The sequence below is a fragment of the Pseudonaja textilis genome, chromosome 13 (assembly GCF_049901715.1).
Source record: "Pseudonaja textilis isolate UNSWEBS1 chromosome 13, rPseTex1.2, whole genome shotgun sequence".
NCBI classification, from domain to species: Eukaryota; Metazoa; Chordata; class Lepidosauria; order Squamata; family Elapidae; genus Pseudonaja; species Pseudonaja textilis.
In genome coordinates, this window is record NC_142002.1 from 1,161,439 (window position 1) to 1,182,925 (window position 21,487).

The following is a 21,487-nucleotide window of genomic DNA, read 5'->3' on the forward strand; positions in this document are numbered from 1 at the left end:
ATTAGGCCCTACTGGATAATGTTCACCTTGTCTCATGTGACCCAGGGGTGTATTAACCATTAAGCAAACGAAGGCCGTGCTTAGGGCACCAGTGAGCCTTCATCCTCCACTGACCTCGCCTTACTGCAGCACACGGCTGTAGCAAGGCAGCCTTTCCCCCTGTTGCATCCAAAGCTCTGAGCCCCTCCGCCCAGCAATGCATTTCTGGACTGGCTCAAGATACCATCTGCCTCTCCCTCTTCCCTGTAAGGTCCCGCAGTGTGGTCCAAATCAATGCCACACTCCAGTTTGAGCCCTCCAAAATCAACGTCTTCACCAAGGACTGTGTTCGGAATGGGAAAGAGGCCACCTGCCTGTCAGCCTTTCTTTGCTTCACTGCCGTTTTTCTCTCCGCTCATTTTCAGGCAGCTCACGTAGGTAAGTGGCAGGGGGCTGCCCTCCCTTGACAGATGTTCTCCCCTTTGGGTGGCTGTATTGCTTCCCCAGGGAGGGGGATTTTATTCGGGACACAGTCCTGTCCCAGATGCTCAGGGCAGGACACAGAGGGGTAAAAGAAGCACTTTAGGGGGGAAGAAAAGCCTGAAATTGTCTCCACAATCCAGTGATTACAAGGAAGCCCCTCTTAACCTCTTCCCATCGCTGCAATTTAATCATCGCTTGCTTGTTTGAACTAAGTTTCTCATTTAAGAAGTAAATTGAAAAGACAATTGTGGCAGTCTTCGGAATCACGTCTAACGGTAGAGGAATGGGGCTGCAGAAGAAATTAATGATGTGTTCACAGAGCACTGATGAGGTTACCTAGCCAGGTCATGAAACGCCTACAAGAAAACAAGCAAGCTCAGAGAACCCCAAGGGCCCACCATTTCAACCCCGAACTACAAATATTCTCCTTTATTAATATGAGATTTGAACTAACTTGAGATTCGTTCTACATTAGTCCACATTGAGGAATAAATTACTTAACCTCCATCTTCCTTTATTTCAGCATTGAATTACAACCTCACCATTGATGAACGACGCTATTTCCCACGAGCTCACCTGGATGCAAATGGAGAGCGACTCGCCCACAAGGCAGCTGCCTTGCTTGCGGGGCAGGAACATTGCGACAGGATGGACTTTCATGTCTTGGTAGGGATTTTCTTGTTGGGTAACTGCATTCCATTTCTTTTGTTTTTGTCTCTAAAGAGCATTTCTCAGGGATCTCTGTAGGCAGGAGGTGTTGGAGAAGTAGGCTTTGCATGGTGGCCCAACTGAAGCTCTGCCCCTTTTGTACAGGTGTGCCAATGTTGACTCCCTCATGGATGCTCCTGGTTTCAATCCAGCTGTGTGAAATATTTCTTGCAAGTTCTTTCACAAAATAGCAACAGCATATATATATATACTGGTTCACAAGGCATATTGCTTCCAATAATCTGGGCTCTCGTTTTCCCAATCTCGGAAGGATGGAAGGTACGGTCCACTTTGAGCTGGTGAGACTCGAATTGCTGAACGGCTGTCAGTCAGCAGTCAGCAGAATAGATTGCAATACTGCAATCTCACCATGGCACCACCGTGGATATTAATTAGTCAATTAAAATATCCACTGGCCATTGTACCTCCAGGCCCACATGCCAACTTGCGAGAGAACCTTGTGGTACCCTGCGGCTTACTTCCCTTCATGTAGATGTCGTATACCGTTAACTGTACTTGTTGAGTACAGTTTGTCAGCCAGCTACAAATCCATTTGGTGGTGCTGCTGTCTATCCCACATCTTTCCAGCTTACTCTTTAAGTATTTAATGGTGTTCCTGGTTTGCATTTTTGAGTTTGATTGTAAATGCATTTTTGTTATTATTTTCCTATAAAGTCATATTTTTAAATGGTTATAGGAAAGATTCATTGTTTGTAATATTGCAAAATACCGGGCATAAAGGCAAAAGTAATAAAGAGTTTCGGAATTGGAATAGTACAAAATAAATGAATAAAGAAACAAAATAAAAATAAGACAAATGCTGCTCATTTGGACAGTTTACGGTGCGATGCGCTATGTAAACCCAAAAGTTAGTTCTCTAACCAGATTAAGTGTGTTGAGCACATTCATCAGACCAATAACTATGTCCCCTGTTCTTTTTATCCTTTCAGGATACGGCTGATTATGTGAAGCCAGTGACTTTCTCTGTCGATTATGCCCTAAAGAGTCCTGAGACTGGACCAGTGATGGATGATGGTTGGCCAACTTCGCTGAAAGTTGCTGTGCGTGACACCTTCTGATCCTGGAGTGAGGGTTAAAGAGGGTTAAATTTAGAAACTCTTGCAAGGAACGTTCGGCTTATTTATCGCTTTTGCTTTCTTTCCCCATCACCTAAAGCAGTGGAGGGATTCAAAATTTTTTACTGCTGGTTCTGTGGACGTGGCTTGGTGGGCGTGGCAGGGGAAGGATATTGTAAAATCTCCAGTCAGAGGTGGGATTTGCTGGTTCTCAGAACTACTCAGTGGGAACTCTGTGCATCCACAATCACCAGGGCATTGTCTCTCTGGATAATAATAGGTTGTTAGTCCCAAACGAAGGCTGGATTTTGTTTTTCCTTGAACATGATTTGCTTTTCATCCAAGGAGCTTCTTCAGTTCTTCTTTGGTGAAAAGCAAAACATCTCCAAGGAAAAACAATAAGTCCAGCTGCCTTTTGAGAAAGCACCTTTGGGACAACCATGACCTGGATGACGGAGAATCTCCACAGATAAATGAGTTGCTAGGATTTCTGCTTTGTCTTAGCAAGGGGACAACATTTCCCAGCCTTTCCTTGAGTGGTGCATAACTTCAAGCATTGAGGGCGCCCATCTTAAACCATCCAACGCTTCTCCTCTGCCCAACAGGTCCCGTTCTGGAATGGATGCAACGAAGATGAGCACTGCATCCCTAATTTGGTTCTGGATGCTAAAACAGATGTCCCAACTGCCATGTGAGTAGATCTTCTGAAGTGAGTCTAAAGTTAGAGGGATCTGGGAAACCAGGTTGCACCGTTCCTTTTGGAGAGCTTTGTGGAAGGGAAGTCACCTGAGCAGGTGAATCTCTTTCTTCCCCTTTGCCTTGAAAGGGCAGGATCGTTCTCCGTGAAGGTCACATCTTCACTCGGGCTGCTTGCCAGCACCGTTGTACTCTCCGCTGCCAATTGGCCTAACTGCCCCACGCCCCCATCTCTTGACTCCAGTCTATGTGTGCAAGGGATTGAACTCATGTGAATGTCCTTCATGCTCTTGCAGACCCTGCTGTGTGTGTGGCTGCTGCCATAACATTTGCTCTTTTCATAGGGAATATTGCAGACGGGTCCTGAGAAAATCTCACTTGGATTGCTCCGCCTACACGCTGTCTTTTGATACCTCCATTTTTGTCATAGAGAGTGCCAGAAGGAGGGTAGCAGTAGAAGCCCTGTTGGAGAACAGAGGAGAAAATGCATATAACACCATTCTAAACATTTCCTTCTCAAGAAACCTGCAGTTTGCAAGCTTGATTCAGAAGGTAAGGCTTTCCCTAAACGCTCCCTTGCAGGAGCGAAGGCTGATCATTCTTAACGATTAAAAAAAAATATCTCTCTCTTTCTGGCAGCCCCTGAAGCCCCCACTGTCTTGCTAGTTGAAAATTAAGAGCAGAGTTCTCTATTCTTTTTTGAGTTGCAAAATGTCCAGAAACAGTATTGTGTGCTTTAAAATAGATGTAACGTTTTTTTCCCCCCAAATTCTCCCCAAGTTTGACTTGGATTGAATGAGGTCTCCGTGCATCTGAGAATAAGCTCTCGAGCATCCTTCCTGTCCCGCAAATGCGTACTTTTTGTTTTTTAGCCACTTTTTATTTTATTCATGTATCAGATTTATGTACAGTAGCCACCCTCTCATCAAAAGTCACACTTCACTACAGCTGTCCATTGATTGAAGCTCCTGACCAGCCAAAATTTGCTGTGTGCTGCCTGTCATCAAAAGGTTGCTCACCACAATTTCAAACGTCCACATGAAAACATAGGAGGGTTGGGGCCAATCTCACATGAGGGTGGGAGTGGGAGGCAGCAGCAAGTTGTTCCAGAGGGCAGGATCACAGCAGAGCAGGTCCCCCTCCTGGCCCCGACAGCTGGAATAATTGGGCTGATGGCACCGACAACATCCCCATCTCTACTGGCATGAGAGGGTGGGCCAGTCCCAGTGGGGTGAGACAGTGATTGAACTAGTCCTTTGACACAACTCAGAACTGATTGACCAACTTTATTCTTGGAGAAGGAAGGTGACTAAATCACCTGTGGCAACTAAATCTTGAACACTCTGTGGCCTGTGATGTGTTGTCCTGAGGTTCTCATATACTCCTTCAATTGCAACCCTTCCACTCCCCTTGGAATCTTTCTTTCCCTACAACCTGTCTCAGAAAAAATCCCTGACTTATTCCAGTTTGGCACGGAGAGAAATGCTTTATTCTTCCTGTTGTCTTGCCATTCTTTCTGCATGCAGGGAATTCCCCAAATGTAGTTTGTCTGTTTGTTTAAACAAGTTTTCTTATAGGGAGGAGGTGAAGACTTTGGTGGGTGGGTGCAATAAAAATAACTTGGTTTTGAATGTTAACAAAAACAAAGGAGATGGTTGTTGGTTTTAGAAATCATACTCCACTTCGTATCAAGGCTGCAGTGTGGGGGTGGTCAATAGTATTAAGTATCTGGGGGTGCAGATAACTAACAATCTGACTCTCTCCACATACCATCCTTAGTGAAGCGTGCAAACCAATGTCTGCATTTCCTATGTCGGGTGAGGAGAGCACTTCTTTCTCCTGTCCTGGCCACTTTTTACAGAGGCATGATTGAGAGCAAATTGTATCACTGTTTGGTTCAGTGGCTGCAGTGCCTCAGATAGAAAGTCCCTACAGTGAGTGGTGAGGACAGCGGAGAAGATTATAGGAAGCTCACTTCTCATTATTCAGAATGCTGCTATAAGCGCTATGTGCTTACTAGAGCTCAAAGCCTTGTTAGAGACCCCACATACCCAATTCTGGTCTGTTTCTGCTGCTTCCCTCTTGGAGGAGGTTTCAAAGTATCGTCTGCAGGACTACTAGATTCTGGAACAGCTTTGTTCCCTGTGCACCCATCTGATAAAGTCCCATGATTCTTCTCACCCCCCCACTATATATATATATATATCTGAATTAGACTGTGATGCTTCTCTGTGTCATATATGCGTGTGCATGTGGTTATATGCATAATGGTTATCTTTTGAGAGCCAAACGCAATGAAATTTCATTTTAATGTATGCTGATTAGTGACAATAAAGTCTTTATTTTACTCTACTCTATTCTAAACAATTTTACATAGAATTGCATATGACTATTCAATAATCACAGAAGGCAAGTGGAATTTCTGAACCCTCCTCTTGTTGGGGAAAATAGCAGGGAAGAGGAAGGCCTTGTTGACTTACCACTGTGGAATTTTGTTTTTTTGATCATTGGAACTTATATTTGAGCCTTTTTTTACCAGAATAACTTATCTTTATGGATGAACTAAACCTCACATTCCTTTCTATTCTTGTGAAGGTTTGTCCTTTTATTATTTTGGTTTTTAGAAGGCAAACACCCTGCAGAAATATTTCCAACATTTTTGTGCCAGAGAGTGCTGTGCTTTGAAATACATTAACTTGTGACAAATGACACAGAGGCAACTTAGTGCAATGTTCGTTTATGATTGTTATTTGGTAATTCTAGTTGTAGTCATACAATTGTGGCTTATTTAGACTCTATGGCGCAGTGGTTAGAGTCAGGGGTGGGATTCTACCAGTTCGCACCTATTCGCTAGAACCGGTTGTTAACCTTCTAAGCACTTTGGAGAACCGGTTGTTAGAAGAAATTCCTGGGCTAATCCTGTAAGGAAGGCAGGAAGGAAACATTCTGGCGTTGCTTACAGAAACTGCCTCTCCATTAACCCTTATTACATTCTTGGCAGGACTAGACTTCCTGTCTCAGGAACTTCTCTGGAGTTTTTTTCCCCTCCTTTGCTGGTACTTTGCTTGTGTGGAGTGACCATTCAAAGTTACAATGGCACTGAAAAAAGTGACTTATGACCATTTTTCACACTTACGACTGTTGCAGCATCCCCACAGTCATGAAAGGCCAGGTGAGGAGATGCGTGCCTCGATGTGAGTGGTATTGAGTTGGCCATGCCCAGCGAATAACATGACCATCGAGCTGTGTCCACTCAGTCACATGACCACCAAGCCATGCCCACCAACTAAGTCATGCCCACAGAACCGGTTGTTTAAAAATTTGAATCCCACCCCTGGTTAGAGTGCAATATTGTAAGCTACTTCTGCAGCCAGCTGCCTACAATTCAAATCCCACCAGGCTCAAGGTTGACTCAGCCTTCTGTCCTTCTGAGGTGGGTAAAACGAGGAGCCAGATTGTTGGGGGAAAGAGGCTGACTCTGTAAACCGCTTAGAGAGGGCTGTAAAGCACTATGAAGCGGTATATAAGTCTAAGGGCTATTGCTATTATTTGGTAAATCATAGACAAGCAGATCTTGGTTTTGTATAATGTATGAAATATTAAGTATGGACCTATATCCATCCATCCATCAGATGACTTGAGAAGATACAGAGCTAGCAGTTGACTTTCCCCGAAAAAAAGGCCTCTGATCTAATAAGATCTTCAACTCCCAAATCCACCAGTGGTCAGCAACCTCATATGTTTACTTCTGGCCTTCACCTTTTTCCTCATGCTCCTCTTTTCTCTCTCTGCAGTATATTTGACTCAATAGAAAAGTGCTATTAAGAGGTGATTTTTTTTTCCCCCAGAGAAAGAAAGAGAGAGGCTCAGATGGGTTTGACTGCACAGCCGATGCGCTAAGAATTGCGCCTGTAAAGCTAGATGGGTTTGCCAAGCATCTGTTAAGCACTTGGGAGGGAGAGGGGGAAAGGAAGCTTTAACGATGGGAAGCTTCAAAAGCCAATGCCTGAAAAGGCTTTATTTTAAAATGATTCTGATTTATCGTTTTCATAGAGCAGTATCCACGTCAGCAGCTTTATCATCCTGAATCCGGCAGGTCTGAGCCGTAAGAAAGGCACTTTTCCAATTGCAAAAATCTGCTCCCCTTCCAGGGGAGCTCAACGGCAGGCCAGCTGACCAGTAGCCAGTAAATGCAGTTCAATCGACTTGGCGGTATTCATTCTCCAGATCCACCTCTCTTTTGAAATATCTTGATGTCGGAATGCTAAAATGCCTGTTGCCCCAAATAGAGATACAACGGAACAAGGAGAGCCTGTGAATCTACACCAATTGGCCTCCCTCACTCCCAAACGCACAAGTCTCACATCCATCTCTACCTCCAGAACATCCCACCTGCATCTTCCTGTTTCACCGTGATTCCCTTCAGGATTTGGCTTACGATGCCATTGCCCAGATGCTGAGCCAGCTGTGTGAATCTGTATATTAGGCCCGGGGGATTCCATTAACAAAGACTCTTAGTTGGATCCCCATCAAAGAAAGAATCTAAGAATTATCTTAGATAATCAATAGATTCATGTCTTCCTGACCTCACTGAATTCATGGCAAAACAATCCCCAGTGGCTAAATAACTGTGAGTTACTCTGCCTGGGCACAGAAAACATGTTCTTATGACATTACCAGATGCAGCTACTTAGAAGACATCATCTCTCATTCAGCCACTGGGCGATCGTACCATTTACATCCTGGCTGGGCCTCCAAAACCGCCTCCTCTCAGAAATGTATAACTGGGTTGTCCGCATATGTAAGCACTTTGTTGTATGTTTTGGATGGCCTGGGCTTTCCAACCCTCTTCAGTAGTAAAGATGCTGACCTTGCTGTAGAGGCCTCACTAACCTATGCAGCATGAAGAATTCCTCTTGTTGGTTTTTAAAGCTTCCAGTGGAAAATTGCAGGAACAACTACCCACAAAATAGTGTAAAAACTTCTCTGTTTTCTGATGGATTGCCCTGAAATAACCAAAGAAAAATATTAGGAGAGCTATCAAAGCAAGCATTAAAGGCCATCTTTGTCTTCTGATAAGAGTAGGTTTGTTTTATTTTTATTTTTATTTTAAAAGGAATCTCCTATAATTCTGGAGTATAACATTTGGGGAGTTTGGAGGGCTACAACATTCCAGAGAAGAATCCAAGTCCTAAATCAGAGGGATTTTTTCATTCCCAAATCAAGATGACTACAGAGTACATTTTCTCTTGCAAGGACGCTTTAATTCCTATCTGTATTGGGTTTGTATTTTTTGACAGAATCATTCTTCCTCCATCAATGCAATTTGGCTGGATCTGCTATTTGGCTGCTGTCCTTTTCTGTAGATACGTACAGCATTGGGTCCAAGAGACAATTAGAGGACAGAAATCCTGATCATTTTCAGTGTAGCATTTCAAACTGGGGCATAAATTGAGGTGGTTTTATGTGAGGCACCTTTTGATTTCAAGCCAACTGGTCCATGAACAGTAATGGCAGATTCCCCGTTTATATGCCATTCCAATTAAAAGCAGCTCTGAGCGGCTGACACTTAACAGCAAACTGTACATATTAAATGGCAACAATCAAATTTTTGCATCGTCCTGAAAGGCCGCCCAGAAAATTCTGGTCTTATCACCTTGCAGATCACTGACATTTCCAAACTCAAACTGATTATGTTATCCTAGCTAATGTTTTATAGGCCTCCTGACTCCCAGCAACTCTGAACCATTTACAGATTGTTTAAAGTATTAAAAACAGGAAGAACTAGAGAAAAAAAAAGAAAGGTAAAGATGGCAGGATGACAAATCAGCTGGAGCTAAAGGAAAAATCCACATGGTACAAAAGGGCTTCAACCATTCTTGGCAAACACCTGGGCAAAGAATCAGATCTTCTTGATCCTTCAAGGGCCATCAGATCTCAGGGGGAATTTGATTCCTGAGGGTGCACTTCCAGGGTCCTGACATATGACATTGTTTAATCACAGGAACCCTCAAAAAGCCAATCTTGCCAAATAAAATTGCATGGGTAGATACTATGGGAGGCACTAATCAGGCCTTAAGCCCTGTATCTTCTTACCAACACCCAGATTTCTCACAAAGATCTTCACTGTTAACATCCAAATTTAATACTTTGTCCATACACAAGAGAGAGAGAGAAAGAGAGAGATGATAGAAAAGAAATTGGCTTTATTTTTGATGGGGTCACACAAATGCATGTATCATTTTATGAGTCAAGCTACCATAAAGTTTGATGGCTTCAAATAGGACACTTCCTTTGATGGTTAAAGGGACTGTGCTGGTCAGACAGTATATAGTTCATTGGGAATTGGGAGCTGTCCCCTTAAGGGAATGCCTCATGGTAAATGTAGTCAATGCCTCATGGGAAAGGTAATTCATGTCATGTGGTCACATCTGTAATCCTGATTGGTCACTGAATTGACTCTTGGTTGGGTTTGGGGGAATTTCCTTTATTCTTGACCCAGCATCACGCTGGTGTCTTTCCCTTGCTCCATCATTATGGGATGAAGATAACTATATTTTCACACTATGAAGACGACTATGCCAAGATTGGACATTAGATGAATCTCAACGTAACTGTGAGTTATACCTTGAGGATGCCTATTACAATCCAATAAAGAGAACTTTGTATGGAAGCCTTTGTAGAGTTTATCTAACTGTCTTTATATTCAGCCAGAAAGTTAAGTTAAAGACAGAACAGGGACAACAATGTTCCCTTTAACACTTCTGGGAAATATTAATATTATTAATATCTGGGAAATATGAAGGCTTTAAACTAAATTGAAAAAAACCCTGAACATTCTGGAAGAAAACAAACCAGTTCCATATTGGTACTATGGAAACCACATAAATGTGTCTGTGAGATCAGTAGAGGTCCTTATCCAACTAGGTGGGTCATAGAAAAGCTGTATTGGACGACTAGAAAGTTCTAACAATGCAACTGAGATTGGAATGCTGAGATAACATTCTGGAAGAAAGCTGTAGCAAACCCTTTCTGTATTCCATCAAGAATAATGGGCACTGTAGATGGCAGTGGGGAGGAAAATTTAAAGGAGGCTTTATTTACTGTGATTACTTCTCATGTTGTAGATCAGGGTGTCCAACCTTGGCAACTTTAAGACTTGTGGACTTCAACTCCCAGAATTCCTCAGCCAGCTTTGCTGGCTGAGGAATTCTGGGAGTTGAAGTCCACAAGTCTTAAAGTTGCCAAGGTTGGACACCCTGTTGTAGATAATTTCCCATTTCTGCCACATTAATCTTTCAGGTTGGCAGTGATTTTTGGATGTGCATAGGCAGGGTTTCAGGGTCTCAAGGAATTCAGGGACCACCTGAAGTTCTAAACTCTTCTCTGGCATAAATGGGTCATTTGTCCTTCCAATGGTCTATCCATCATAGCTGTAATTCATCCATCTTGTTCTGAACAATCCCTTCTTCCCTGTGCCAGCGTTATATTATTCTCAAGAGAGCTACAGTACATCATCCCACAGTGTGTCCAAATTATGCTATTTTGAATCTGGTCCTTTGTGCTTTGAGTCAGCATCTAGACTCTACTGTTCTATTACTGTAGTTGCATGTAAATTTACAGAATGAGCCTTAACTTGGAATCTGCATCCTTTCCCTTTCGTTTCAGGATGACCCGGACATTAACATAGAATGTATGTCTGAGGAGAAGCATTCAAACAGCAAACTTTGCAATGTCAGCTACCCCTTCTTCCGAGCCAAAGCAAAGGTAACTAGAGATTCCTAAATGAAACTTGCCTATCAGCCTAGGGTTGAATAAGTGATTCCTTTTCTGCATTTTTAAAGAATCCTGCTTTTTACGCAGTTGCTGCTTCCCAGGACAGCTCACATCAATTAATATTTGGCTCACATTCTAGAGATATGGCAAGGAAAGAGAAGAGACAAAAGAGGCCGGTATTTCATGGCCAGAAATGTGACATTTATAATATCCATCTTAGGCCAAGCTGATTTTTTTGCTTGTAAAGAACAGTAATTGATGATTTTGGTCCTTTTGCTGATGGGTGATATATGTGCTATCCTTCAGCTGTCCCCTCACTGGATAGCTATCAGTAGAAACAAAGAAACAGGGTGGACGAAATAGCCTTTTGCAGCCGTGTCTTTTAAGGCTAATAGGAGAAGTACAGTTGGTTTCCATCTTGTCATGAAGTTTTTTGTTGCAGTGGACCCTGGATGAGAATAGGTTGACAGGAACAACGTCAAGTTTTATGAGAATCTCAAGAATCATCAGTCAGAGAAGGAAGGCAAATACTGATTCAAGGGGGCTCATACCAGAATCTACTTCTCACGTGCCTCCACATATTTCTCTAAGCGTTATTTTTCAGCAACATCTTCATGTACAAATATAAGATTGGATAATTTTTTGAGTAGCTGAGAAACCCTTGTTACTTTACTGAAAAACTTGCCTTCTTTCTATTTGTCCTGCTCAGAAAAAGGATGATGAACATAGGTTTGCGGTATCCTGTTAGATCTCTGCTAGGAAGCCAGGACCAAAAAACTCAATGACTAAAACTCATTGAGATAGATGTCTTTATAAATATCCATTATATTACATGGAAGCTTGGCAGAGGGTTTGTATGCTAGGAAGAACTACATGAGCTGAATCTGCGTGACCAAAGATAACTCCAGAGCATGAAATTAAAGACTGACTCTGTCCAGACATTGACTGAGTAATGCTGCTGAACACAGATTCCACACCACCTAATTGCCGTTGCTTTCCAGGCCAGAAGAGTTTGTTAAGAATTCCAGAACCATGAAAAACTGGCAGATTAATATTAGTTTTTCCAAATCTTTATTGCCAAATAAGAAAATAATAGGTTTGGCCAGGAGGTTTCAACTGCATTAAGATGGTCCAGCATCTTAAACAGTCTTTGGGCAGCCAGTTAAAAACTAGAAGACAAAGCTAAAAGATTTCTCCCTTAATCAAGCAATTTAATTTTTTTTAATCAAAGTTTTTTGAATGACTGTTGACAGTTTGGGTCCCAGTTTCATTTCCTTCTCATTAATGACTTTTTGGGGAGATGGACGAACACAAAGGTTGCCGAAAGTTTTAGTTGTCAGAAGTCTTACCAGATAAATAGTACTTTATCTTCTATGGCTTCTTTATGTTAAGGATCAATTAAAAGTTCTAACCTCCCAAAAGCCTAAACACAGATGAAATTTTAGTCCAGAATATGATAAACTGTTCCAGCAGTAGCATAACAAAGAATGCAGATGACTGTTTCGTGGCTATTTCCTTCTGAAATAAAATATAAACAAAGCAATAGTTTGAGGAACGGAAGCTGAAAAATCTGAGAACAGATTTTCAAAGTTCAGGGAATCAGATAAATTTATTACTCTAATGTTTCTGATATTTAGAATTTAAGTATTGATCTTTGGGGGTCAATACTGACTACCTGGGGCAACTCTGATTTAAATATTGTCCAGTCAAAATGTTGAATGGCAGGTTGCTATAATTCACGGGGAAATTGCGATAATTCCCCTGCTTCTAACTGCAGAGATGCCTTTCCTTCCCCCTTCTCCCATCTACTGACAAACAATTCCTCCTACAAGCTGGGCCCCAAAGCCATAGCTCGAAGCCCCTTGGAAGGCCTGGTCATGGTCTCTTCTATGGGACTCCATTAAAAGGGACTCATTCACATTCCATTTATTGCCCCTGTTTTGGAGAACTGGGGTTCTGCTACTGCTCTATTGATAAACCAGGATGGCTCAAGGGAGCAGGCTTTTAAAATTATTATTTTCAGCATCCAAGAGCTATACAACGTAGTGCCAAATTAAAACATTTAACTTTGGAACTTGGCTTTTTTATGTGGAGGGGGAAGACTTTTATTGAGATTTTAAGCATTGTGGAGAGAAATGAATCTCTTTTTTCATTGTTTGTTGTTGTTTCATTTCTGCTGAAAGTCAACTGGAAATAGCACCACCAACTTTCAGCACTTTGCAGGAATTTTGAACGATACAATTGTTCAACAGACACACCCAAGGTAAAAAAAAAAAAAGGAGCTGCAGCTACAGTGTGCTCCTTCCTGCTATATGCCCACATATTGGCTGTATTCTCACAACATGTTTAACTGGGTCAGTGTGATAGTAGCATGTTTTAATTAACTAGTAATCTAGTTATCAACTTAACTATCCCCAGAAGCAGAGATATACAACTTTAAACAGAGCCATGTTTGCATAGGGTATATTAACACACAACACCACATCTGCCATATTGTGCGAACTACTGGCTGTGGGTTAATTGGTCCTCTTGAGACTAGATCCTAATAAAAATAGATATTCCCTCTATTTTGGTTTTATACCCATCCATCCCTGATCCCTATCAGCCCTGTTGGAGGGCCTGAATAAATGGAGAAGGGGGCTGGATCCACTGGATTGGCTCCAAAACAAGCCCCACAGATACCTGGGAGATGAAATCTGAGGAGAACCCTCCTCCAACCAGCCCCATCATGATGGGTTTTGTTCCTTTCTTTTTAATTCCAACTCGCAAACAAGGGAAGAGAAGTGGACCAGGCTGAATGGCTTTGCTTTGGCAAGGATGGGGAACTGTAAAATGGGTGAAGGCAAGGAAACCTCCACTATCGTCAGCTTTACGGTGCCATTAAAAGGGGGCAAGAGCTTAGATCACGCAGTCGTCACCATCCTGATTTTTTGACACACACACATCAGATATTGTACATCTTCATGAAAAACCAGGAAGTCCAGCTGCTTCTTGAAAAAACCACCTGCAGGACAACCATGACCTGGAGGACTGAGAATCTTCTAATTTATGATATTCTAATATATGAATCTGGAGAGCGAAGGCTTCTTTTACTGCACAGCAGCTTTTCATTTATTTCTAATTTTAAAAAATATTTATAAACAACTTACTTCAAAGCGCTGGATGGCACGCATGCTTTCTCCCAACCCACACACATTTATATGCAAACTGTTGTAATTCAAATGTATTCAAAACATATTTTTGGCAACCACTGCCAACCCATTCCATCCAGGGCAAATAAAGACCCTATTAAACCAATCAAATGCATTGCATCTTCTCCAATCTGCTTCCATCAAAACAAAGTGCTTCCATGCCCTGTTTCAAAAGGGACTGCTAGCCCATCTTCAAGGGGCATTGAAGAAGCTGTGGTGGTGCAGTGGTCAGTATTACGGGCTAATTCAGCTCTCTGCCAGCAGTTCAATCCTGACTGGCTCCAGGTTGACTCAGCCTTCCCAAGTCGGTAAAATGAGGACCAAGCCATTTCCAAAATCAGTCTGTGTGTCTGTCTGTCTCTGTCTGTCTATTTGTCTGTCTGTCTGTCCATCTGTCCATCTGTCTGTATCTGTCTGTCTGTCTATTTATCTATTGTCTTGAACCTAACTTAGAGAGCGTGCATAAGCGCACCAACGTGCTTACCATCCCTGTCCTATTGTTTCTTTTTTTTTCTTATTTGTATCATTTTCAGGTATTCATAACCATGTTTATACTTACACCTGTTATCTAATAATCGCTTGACAAAATAAAATAAATAAAAAATAAATAAAAATAAATAGAACAATGGTTACAACAATATTAAGAACATGAATTGTAAAAATTAGGTGCAGTTTCCTAAATATTTTGTGTAACATTGTGCTGTTACAATGATTTGTAACAGCAAAGAAAAGTACAATATTCTATGTATGTTTGGATAAATAAAACTATTAATTTCCCTGTGAATTGCAACAAGCCAGTCTTGACTGAATTGCAAAAATGAGAAACAGGTTTATGATGAAAAACAACCACAGATTCCAAAGGAGTACATTTGTTAACAATCAAATAAAGAAAAGTTCAGAAAATGCAACTCACTAAAGTTTCCTTCAAATGAACTTGAAGGATGATACTATTAGAGAATATGATCCTGCGGCCACTGCGTTGTTGTTTTTTCTTTAATGCATAAGGAAAAAGGACCAATTGTGACTGTGACTGGGGTGGGGTGGGGGAGTTAAGAAGGGACTCAATTCTTCCAAGGCCTTTCTTTAAAAATTAGTAATAAAAAGACTTCCCATAACCAAAGGGGTTTAAGACGGAAGCAGGGGCATCTACAGTGGGCCAAGAAAGTTAAAATGGCAGCTCAGCAGCGCAATTGAAGCCCTGACCTTTTTCGTGGGGGTTGCATGTAAACTTCAATGTCTCAATTGTGACTGGCAACTATTTTGACCCCATCCTTGCCGACATTCCTACTCACCAAAAGGTTTCTCGAGGTTCCTTCTAGAGAGAAAGGTCCTCTTTGGAGGTCGTCATGCACTTTTGGACACCTTCAGTTGCTGTATCAGATTGGGTAGAACTTTGCATTATTCATCCCGATCCCAGGCTAGGAATACTTATATTAACCCTTTTTGCCGTTACATTATACACTTCTTTCCTTTCCCCAAATGTTAGACTTATCACAACGTACGTCTACTAAGAAACAGAGTAAAAACAGTCACAGGGCCTACCAGCCTGGGACTTAAGGTGGCTCACCAGAAATTGTAAGAGTTGGAAGGCACCTTGGAGATCTTCTAACCCAACTCTTTGCTCAAGCAAGGAGACCCTCTATCATTTTAGACAAATGGTTGTGCCAGTCCCTTCTTAAAAGCCTCCAGAGATGGAACAGCCACAACTTCTGAAGGCAAATGGTCCCACTGGTTGTTCTTCCTGTCCTTAGTTCTAGGTTGCTTCTCTCTTTGTTTCCAGCCATTGCTTCTTGTCTTGCATTCTGGTGCTTTGGAAAATGGGTTGACACCCCTCCCCCACATCTTTCAAATCATGGAATACTGCTATCATGTCACCCCCTATTCCTTCTTTCCACTAGACTGAGCATACCCAATTCCTCCATTCGTTTTAGTTTTCAGTCCCCCTAATCATCTTTGTTGCCCTTCTCTGCACTCATCCCGGAATCTCAACATCTTTTTAATATGATGGTGACCAAAATTAGATGCAATATTCCAAGTGTGGTCTTACCAAGGCAGTAGTATAAACTGGCAGTATAATGGATAGTATAAAAGGAATGCCGGCAGAAATACTTTTTTTAATGTCCTAAATCTGTTCTGATCTCTACAGGTTGCTTTCCGCGTGGATTTCGAGTTCAAAAAGTCAATCTTCCTCCAAAACCTGGAGATATTTTTGAATGCCAGCAGGTTAGTAATTATTTTTTTTAACTTCTTCTATTACCCGGTCCCGATCATTTGCTTTTTTCTCTCTCACTCACCCCTGTGCCTTCACCACCCACAAATTAGATTTCTTCCCCTGGCTTCATCTTTGTAACTGTTCCTGGTTTCCTCCTTCTGTGACAAGACAGCTGTCAACCATGCCCCCTCCTCAGGTGATTGTTTTTCTTTGCCATGAAAACACTCCTTGGAAACATGGGTGTCAAAAGTTTGGGAGGACAACAGGCCACCTTCCCTCTTCTGCCTGAAATTCTGATCAAGGCTAGACATCCTCAGGCCCCTGCAAACCCCAGTTCAGCAGATACATCAAAGAACAGCAAAGCTACATCTCAAGGACTAAAGTTAAAAAGAAAGTACTGCAAAGTAATTAGAAAGTTGTAGAACAGGATAACAGAGTTGGAAGGGACCTTGTAGGTCATCTAGCCCAAGCAGGAGACCCTGCACCATTTCTGACAATCCAGTCTCTTCTTGAAAGCCTCCAGTGATGAAGCTCCCACAACTTCTGAAAGCAACTTCTGTTCCATTGGCTGATTGTTCTCCCTGTCAGAAAATTCCTCCTTATTTCTAGGTTGATCAGTTTCCATCTATTATTCCTTGTCTGGCCTTGAGGTGCTTTGGAAAATAACCTGGATATATAGATTACTTCTTGAAATGCTCGGAAGTTAAAATTTATCCTGGGAAATGAGGAGTTTTTCCAGTTCCACTATAGAATACTGATATTGTACTGACTCCTGAGCAGTTCCCACAGGCTTAATTTTGCCTTTGGAAGTGTTTTCACATTAAATGGATTTGCTGGCAATAAATACTATTACAAACCCAAATGCATTGCTTGGAATGGCACTATTATGAAACAGAGTTCTAGTTTCTTTAAAAAAAATCATTCAGTTTACAAGCTCACGCAAGTGAAGTATTAGCTTTGCCATTCACCTAAAGGGAATTATAGTATGCTCTCCCTGGAAGTGTGAGATAACAATAGCACATAGAGTTATATACTGCTTTGTGATGCTTTACGGCCCTCTCTAAGCAGTTTACTGAGTCAGCCTCTTGCCCCCAATAATCTGCGTCCTCCTTTGACCCACCTCAGAAGGATGGAAGGCTGAGTCAACCTTGAGCTGGTCAGGATCAAACGCCTGGCTGTGGGCACAGTTAGCCTGCAATGCTGCATTGCAACCACCACGCTACTAGGGCTCTAATCATTGCATCCTAACCACTTGCGCCACCATAGCTGTTTGCAACCATCTCCCACTCCCAGACACAAACTCATATGTGGAAAATACTCAGCCAATGATATTCATAATGCCATGTTATCATTTGAAAGCAGCACAATAATATATGCAAATGGTTGCTACCAGTAAAACAAACCATGGGACTAAGGACTTGATGACCTCAGAGCTTCCTTCTAACTATTCTTAAGCAACAGGGATTTACAACGCTGAGAAATTTTTCCAACTTGGACAGTAGTTATCCTTTACTTGTATTCTACCTTTCAGGAATAAAAATATACAAGGGAAGTGAAGTATAAGGCTGAAGAAGGAGTTTTGCCCATCACTGCTAAAAGAAAGTGAATATTTATATCCAGTTTTGGCTGATCTGTTTCCATTTTTTTTTTCAAATTCTAGACATTATTTTTTTTCACACACCATAACCGAAGCTGGAAGAGGCCATGGCAAACCACCTCCATACTGTTGCCAAAAAAACATGTGTTAATGATGTCCCCAGAAGCTGCAGATTAGTTTTTAAACTTAATGCAATCTTCATGTCACTCTCACAGCACGCTTTTACTTCTAAGTGTCCCTCTTTCCTAATAAGAGGAAAAGTTGGTGTGTTTAAGTTGCAACTCTCTAGCTGCGTATCTTTAAAAAAAATAGCAACTCAAGCAAATTGCAGATGGAACAGATCCCAGGATAGTATCAAATCCATAATTCCAGCCAGTGGTGGAAAAAACACATTTTTCTCCTTGCTTCAGCTAGGAATGTTGACTCATATGAAGCAAAGATCAGCTTTGACATGTCTGTAATGCGCTTATTAAGCCAGTACAGCACTGGCAAGAGAAGGCGCTGTCTCCGGCCAAAATCACCAAGACTTCAGTTGACGGAAATTGCTTCCCTTGGGAAGGAGACCAGAGAAAATATAGGCATTAATTGCACAAAGGAAAAACTGAGCTGGGTGGGCATCTGTTTGTGAGTCTAACTGCTCATAGTAAAAGTCAGTGAGGTTCTATAAGGAGTCAGTGCCTCCCCTAGGAGATGGTAGCTATATCACTTTACGGCCAATCAGCATTGCACCTTTCTTGTGGGATGGTCTCTAAATAGATCTCTGGTTCCATCTCCACGTTCTAGTGACAGCGATGAACAAGAAACCACGAAAGAGGACAATTCTGCTCTCCTCAAATTTCAGCTGAAATATGAAACCGATCTCCTTTTCACCAGGTATTTCGGATATGTACAGAGTGAGTTTTGTGCTGCTATAATTCATCATTCTGGAAATGATGGCGTGTGTTCTATCTGTTCAGACCTTCTGAGCGATGGGATCAATTTTTATTTTGATTGGGTTCTCCTTTTTTTTTTTGCTGCTTTTCAGGAGTTCCAGCCAGAACTATTATGAGATCGAACCCAACAATTCTCTGCAGACATACGATAGAATTGGCCCACCATTTAATTGCACTTTTAAGGTAAATTCATTTTTGTTGTAAGCAACATATTGGGAAGGGGAGATGGATTCTTGTGGAAGAGGGTCACATGCTACTTTTTCCCTTCAGCTACAGAATCTGGGCCTCTTCCCTGTGGATGGGATAGTTATCAAAATCACAGTCCCGGTAGCCACACGAGGAGGGAATCGCCTTCTGCAGCTAACAGGCTTCCATGGACCAGAGGTATCCAGAGTTCCTACTAATTATTTTGGTGTTAAGAGAACCCCAAGAAATGAGCTTGAACAATCAATCCGATACCTCAAGAGAAAGCACATCATCTACCTAGCTAATGAATAAAGATGACAGTTAGGCATGGCATTTTTCTTCTCAGATGGGCACATGTCATTGTTTCCTTAATAATAGGCTGTCCTCCTGTTACAGTTTTCCCAGCCATTACATGCAGGTCAGTGAAAGACCAAGCACATTCGCACAACATGCCAGATATGGTTAGTTTTGATGTGTTTTTTTAGTTTTGTTTTGGGAGTTTTAGTGTATGTTTAGTGTGTTGTTTTTGTTGTGGTCCGCTGGCGGCCTGCAGAACTGGCAGCAGAGTCGGACAGTGTGAAGGACCATGAGCCAGTCCTGGAGTCTGGAGAGGACTTGGATGAGGAATCTGTGTCTGACACAGAGATGGGGCCAGGGCCATCTGGGAGTTATGCGCTGACTCCGGAGCCTCCAGAATCTGGCAGCAGCAAGGCAGAGGAACAGGGGTGCCTGTTCCCAGTGCGCGCTTGCGCAGAGCTGCCAGAAGGCAAGAACAGTTAAGGCAAAAGGGGTAACTCAAGAGTAAGGCTTGGAGATGATTGGCTCCTTCCATAAGACATAAAGGAAGAGCAAAGGGACAGGAGCCTTTGCAGGAAGCAACTTTGTACTTTCTGGTCAGTTTAAACTCTGAAACTCCCTGTTGACTTTGTGCTCCGTTTGGCCTTGTACAGCTAATTGGCAATTTAGTCGTTGGCAGGGAGATAAAGGTGGGTGCTTATCAGCCTTATCCCGAAAGACTACAGCAGACTTCTGTTGGACTATTCATAAACTGTTTGGGACTCATTACGGGCTGTTAATGCATATAATTCATAGCCATTGAAATAAAAACAAGGTTTTGGGGAACAGCGTGTGATTGTTACTGCCTCAGGAAACCTTGGTCAGAACAGCTTCATTTTATCATTCCAAGTAGTAAACACATTCAAAAATTAAGCCAATTCAGAACCAAATTTGTTGAGGTAATTCCCCGTTAGGAGAACGAGAGCATACAGGGAGACGTATTTGAGAGTAGTGTTTGAATGATACACACACAGCACACAGATACACTGTACAGTAAATGTAGGTTTTTACTTCCAGAAAGGTTTAAAGCAAAGTTCAAAATAAGCAGTCCAAAGTCAATCTTTTCTATGACCACTAACCCTCATAACTAGCCTGATTGTTTTTGAATGGTCTTCATGCTAACGGAGAGGAAATGCTGGTTTTTGGCACAGACTAGGATGCCCACAAAGTCCCTGCTGCTATTGTGGCTATGATCAGGCCAACGGACCTCCTCCATCTCCTTCCCTGAGGATCTCCTTCAATTACTGGTGCTTTGCCCAAATAGTTCGTAGACTTTCCCCCATAGAAGGGAAAGGTATTGAGATCACCTGATCTAATCTGCTGCCCAGGGATGCCCTACACCATCTTTGACAGGCAGCAGCCAGTCTCTGTTTAAAGCCACCACTCCATCTTGAGGCAGCTGTTTCTATTGTCTTATCAATTTGGAAATTCTTCATGGATTTCACTCAAAGTCTTCCTTGTAATTTAAACCACTTTTTCCTTGTTTGGTGTTTTGGAACAATTTGGAACAGTCCTGCCCCAAAGTGATGGGAGCCACTTCCAAAATCAATAGCGATCTGAAAATTGGGAAGAGAATACAGTAAATAAAATTTTTAAAAACAATGAAAACATGCAGTGTTGAAAGTTATAATTCCAGCAGCTGTCAGAGAAGGTCCAAACAGGAACTAGATGGAAGCAGTGAAATACTGTAGAAAACCGCTTAATGGCTCCCCTTTTCATGAGTTGGATTTTCTTGATTCTTCCCAATCGCTATACGAAACTAAAAGAGGTCCTCACATTCTATAGTATATTCCTTTGTACAAGCAGGACAGATGGAAAATATTAAGACCCCAAGAGAAGAGATCCAAGCGTTTTTGTGGCCAAAGTAGCATTTAACAGTGGATTGTAAAGAGTGTAATCACATTCTTCTGGAGTGATTGTGGATGGAATGTCTGCCTCCTTAAAGTCACAGCATTGGTTTTGCATATCCTCTTGAGGTCCAGGCCTCAAAATAAACCAAAGCATGATGTGTTTATTTGATGAATGACTCCTCTCTCCCTCTCCCTCTCTCTCTCATAGAATGGCATGGTCTGCAATATTGGGGGCAATAACACAGACTACCGAAGGACCCCCTCAGATGAGGATTTAGGCCGTCATCCCCAGCTGGTGAGCCCTTTCAGTATCACAACATGGTGGTGAAGGTTCTATGGCTGAGCACAGTTGTCTTGTGTCAGGCTGCACAACAAAGAGTAACCCTCTGAAACACCAACAACCAACTCTAGATCTTTGGAGAGCTGCAGAAGGAAAGGCACTCTCTCTGACTACTTTTCTATAGA

The 21,487-nt window shown here is 42.1% G+C and overlaps 1 protein-coding gene and 1 long non-coding RNA gene across 2 annotated transcripts in view; both read left to right on the top strand.

The window, feature by feature from the left end:
- Positions 1 to 21,487, top strand: part of LOC148124708 (uncharacterized) — a 147,353-nt gene that overhangs the window by 87,160 nt on the left and 38,706 nt on the right. The window lies entirely within an intron of this gene.
- The window catches only part of ITGA11 (integrin subunit alpha 11), an 83,869-nt gene that overhangs the window by 53,439 nt on the left and 8,943 nt on the right, over positions 1 to 21,487 (top strand). The window contains exons 16-26 of the mRNA XM_026709400.2: positions 251 to 417; positions 986 to 1,128; positions 2,121 to 2,231; positions 2,852 to 2,937; positions 3,287 to 3,494; positions 10,611 to 10,709; positions 16,056 to 16,132; positions 18,502 to 18,591; positions 18,743 to 18,833; positions 18,921 to 19,034; positions 21,231 to 21,317. Of these exons, the coding sequence (XP_026565185.1) occupies positions 251 to 417; positions 986 to 1,128; positions 2,121 to 2,231; positions 2,852 to 2,937; positions 3,287 to 3,494; positions 10,611 to 10,709; positions 16,056 to 16,132; positions 18,502 to 18,591; positions 18,743 to 18,833; positions 18,921 to 19,034; positions 21,231 to 21,317 (1,273 nt within the window). The remainder of the gene's footprint in view (positions 1 to 250; positions 418 to 985; positions 1,129 to 2,120; positions 2,232 to 2,851; positions 2,938 to 3,286; positions 3,495 to 10,610; positions 10,710 to 16,055; positions 16,133 to 18,501; positions 18,592 to 18,742; positions 18,834 to 18,920; positions 19,035 to 21,230; positions 21,318 to 21,487) is intronic.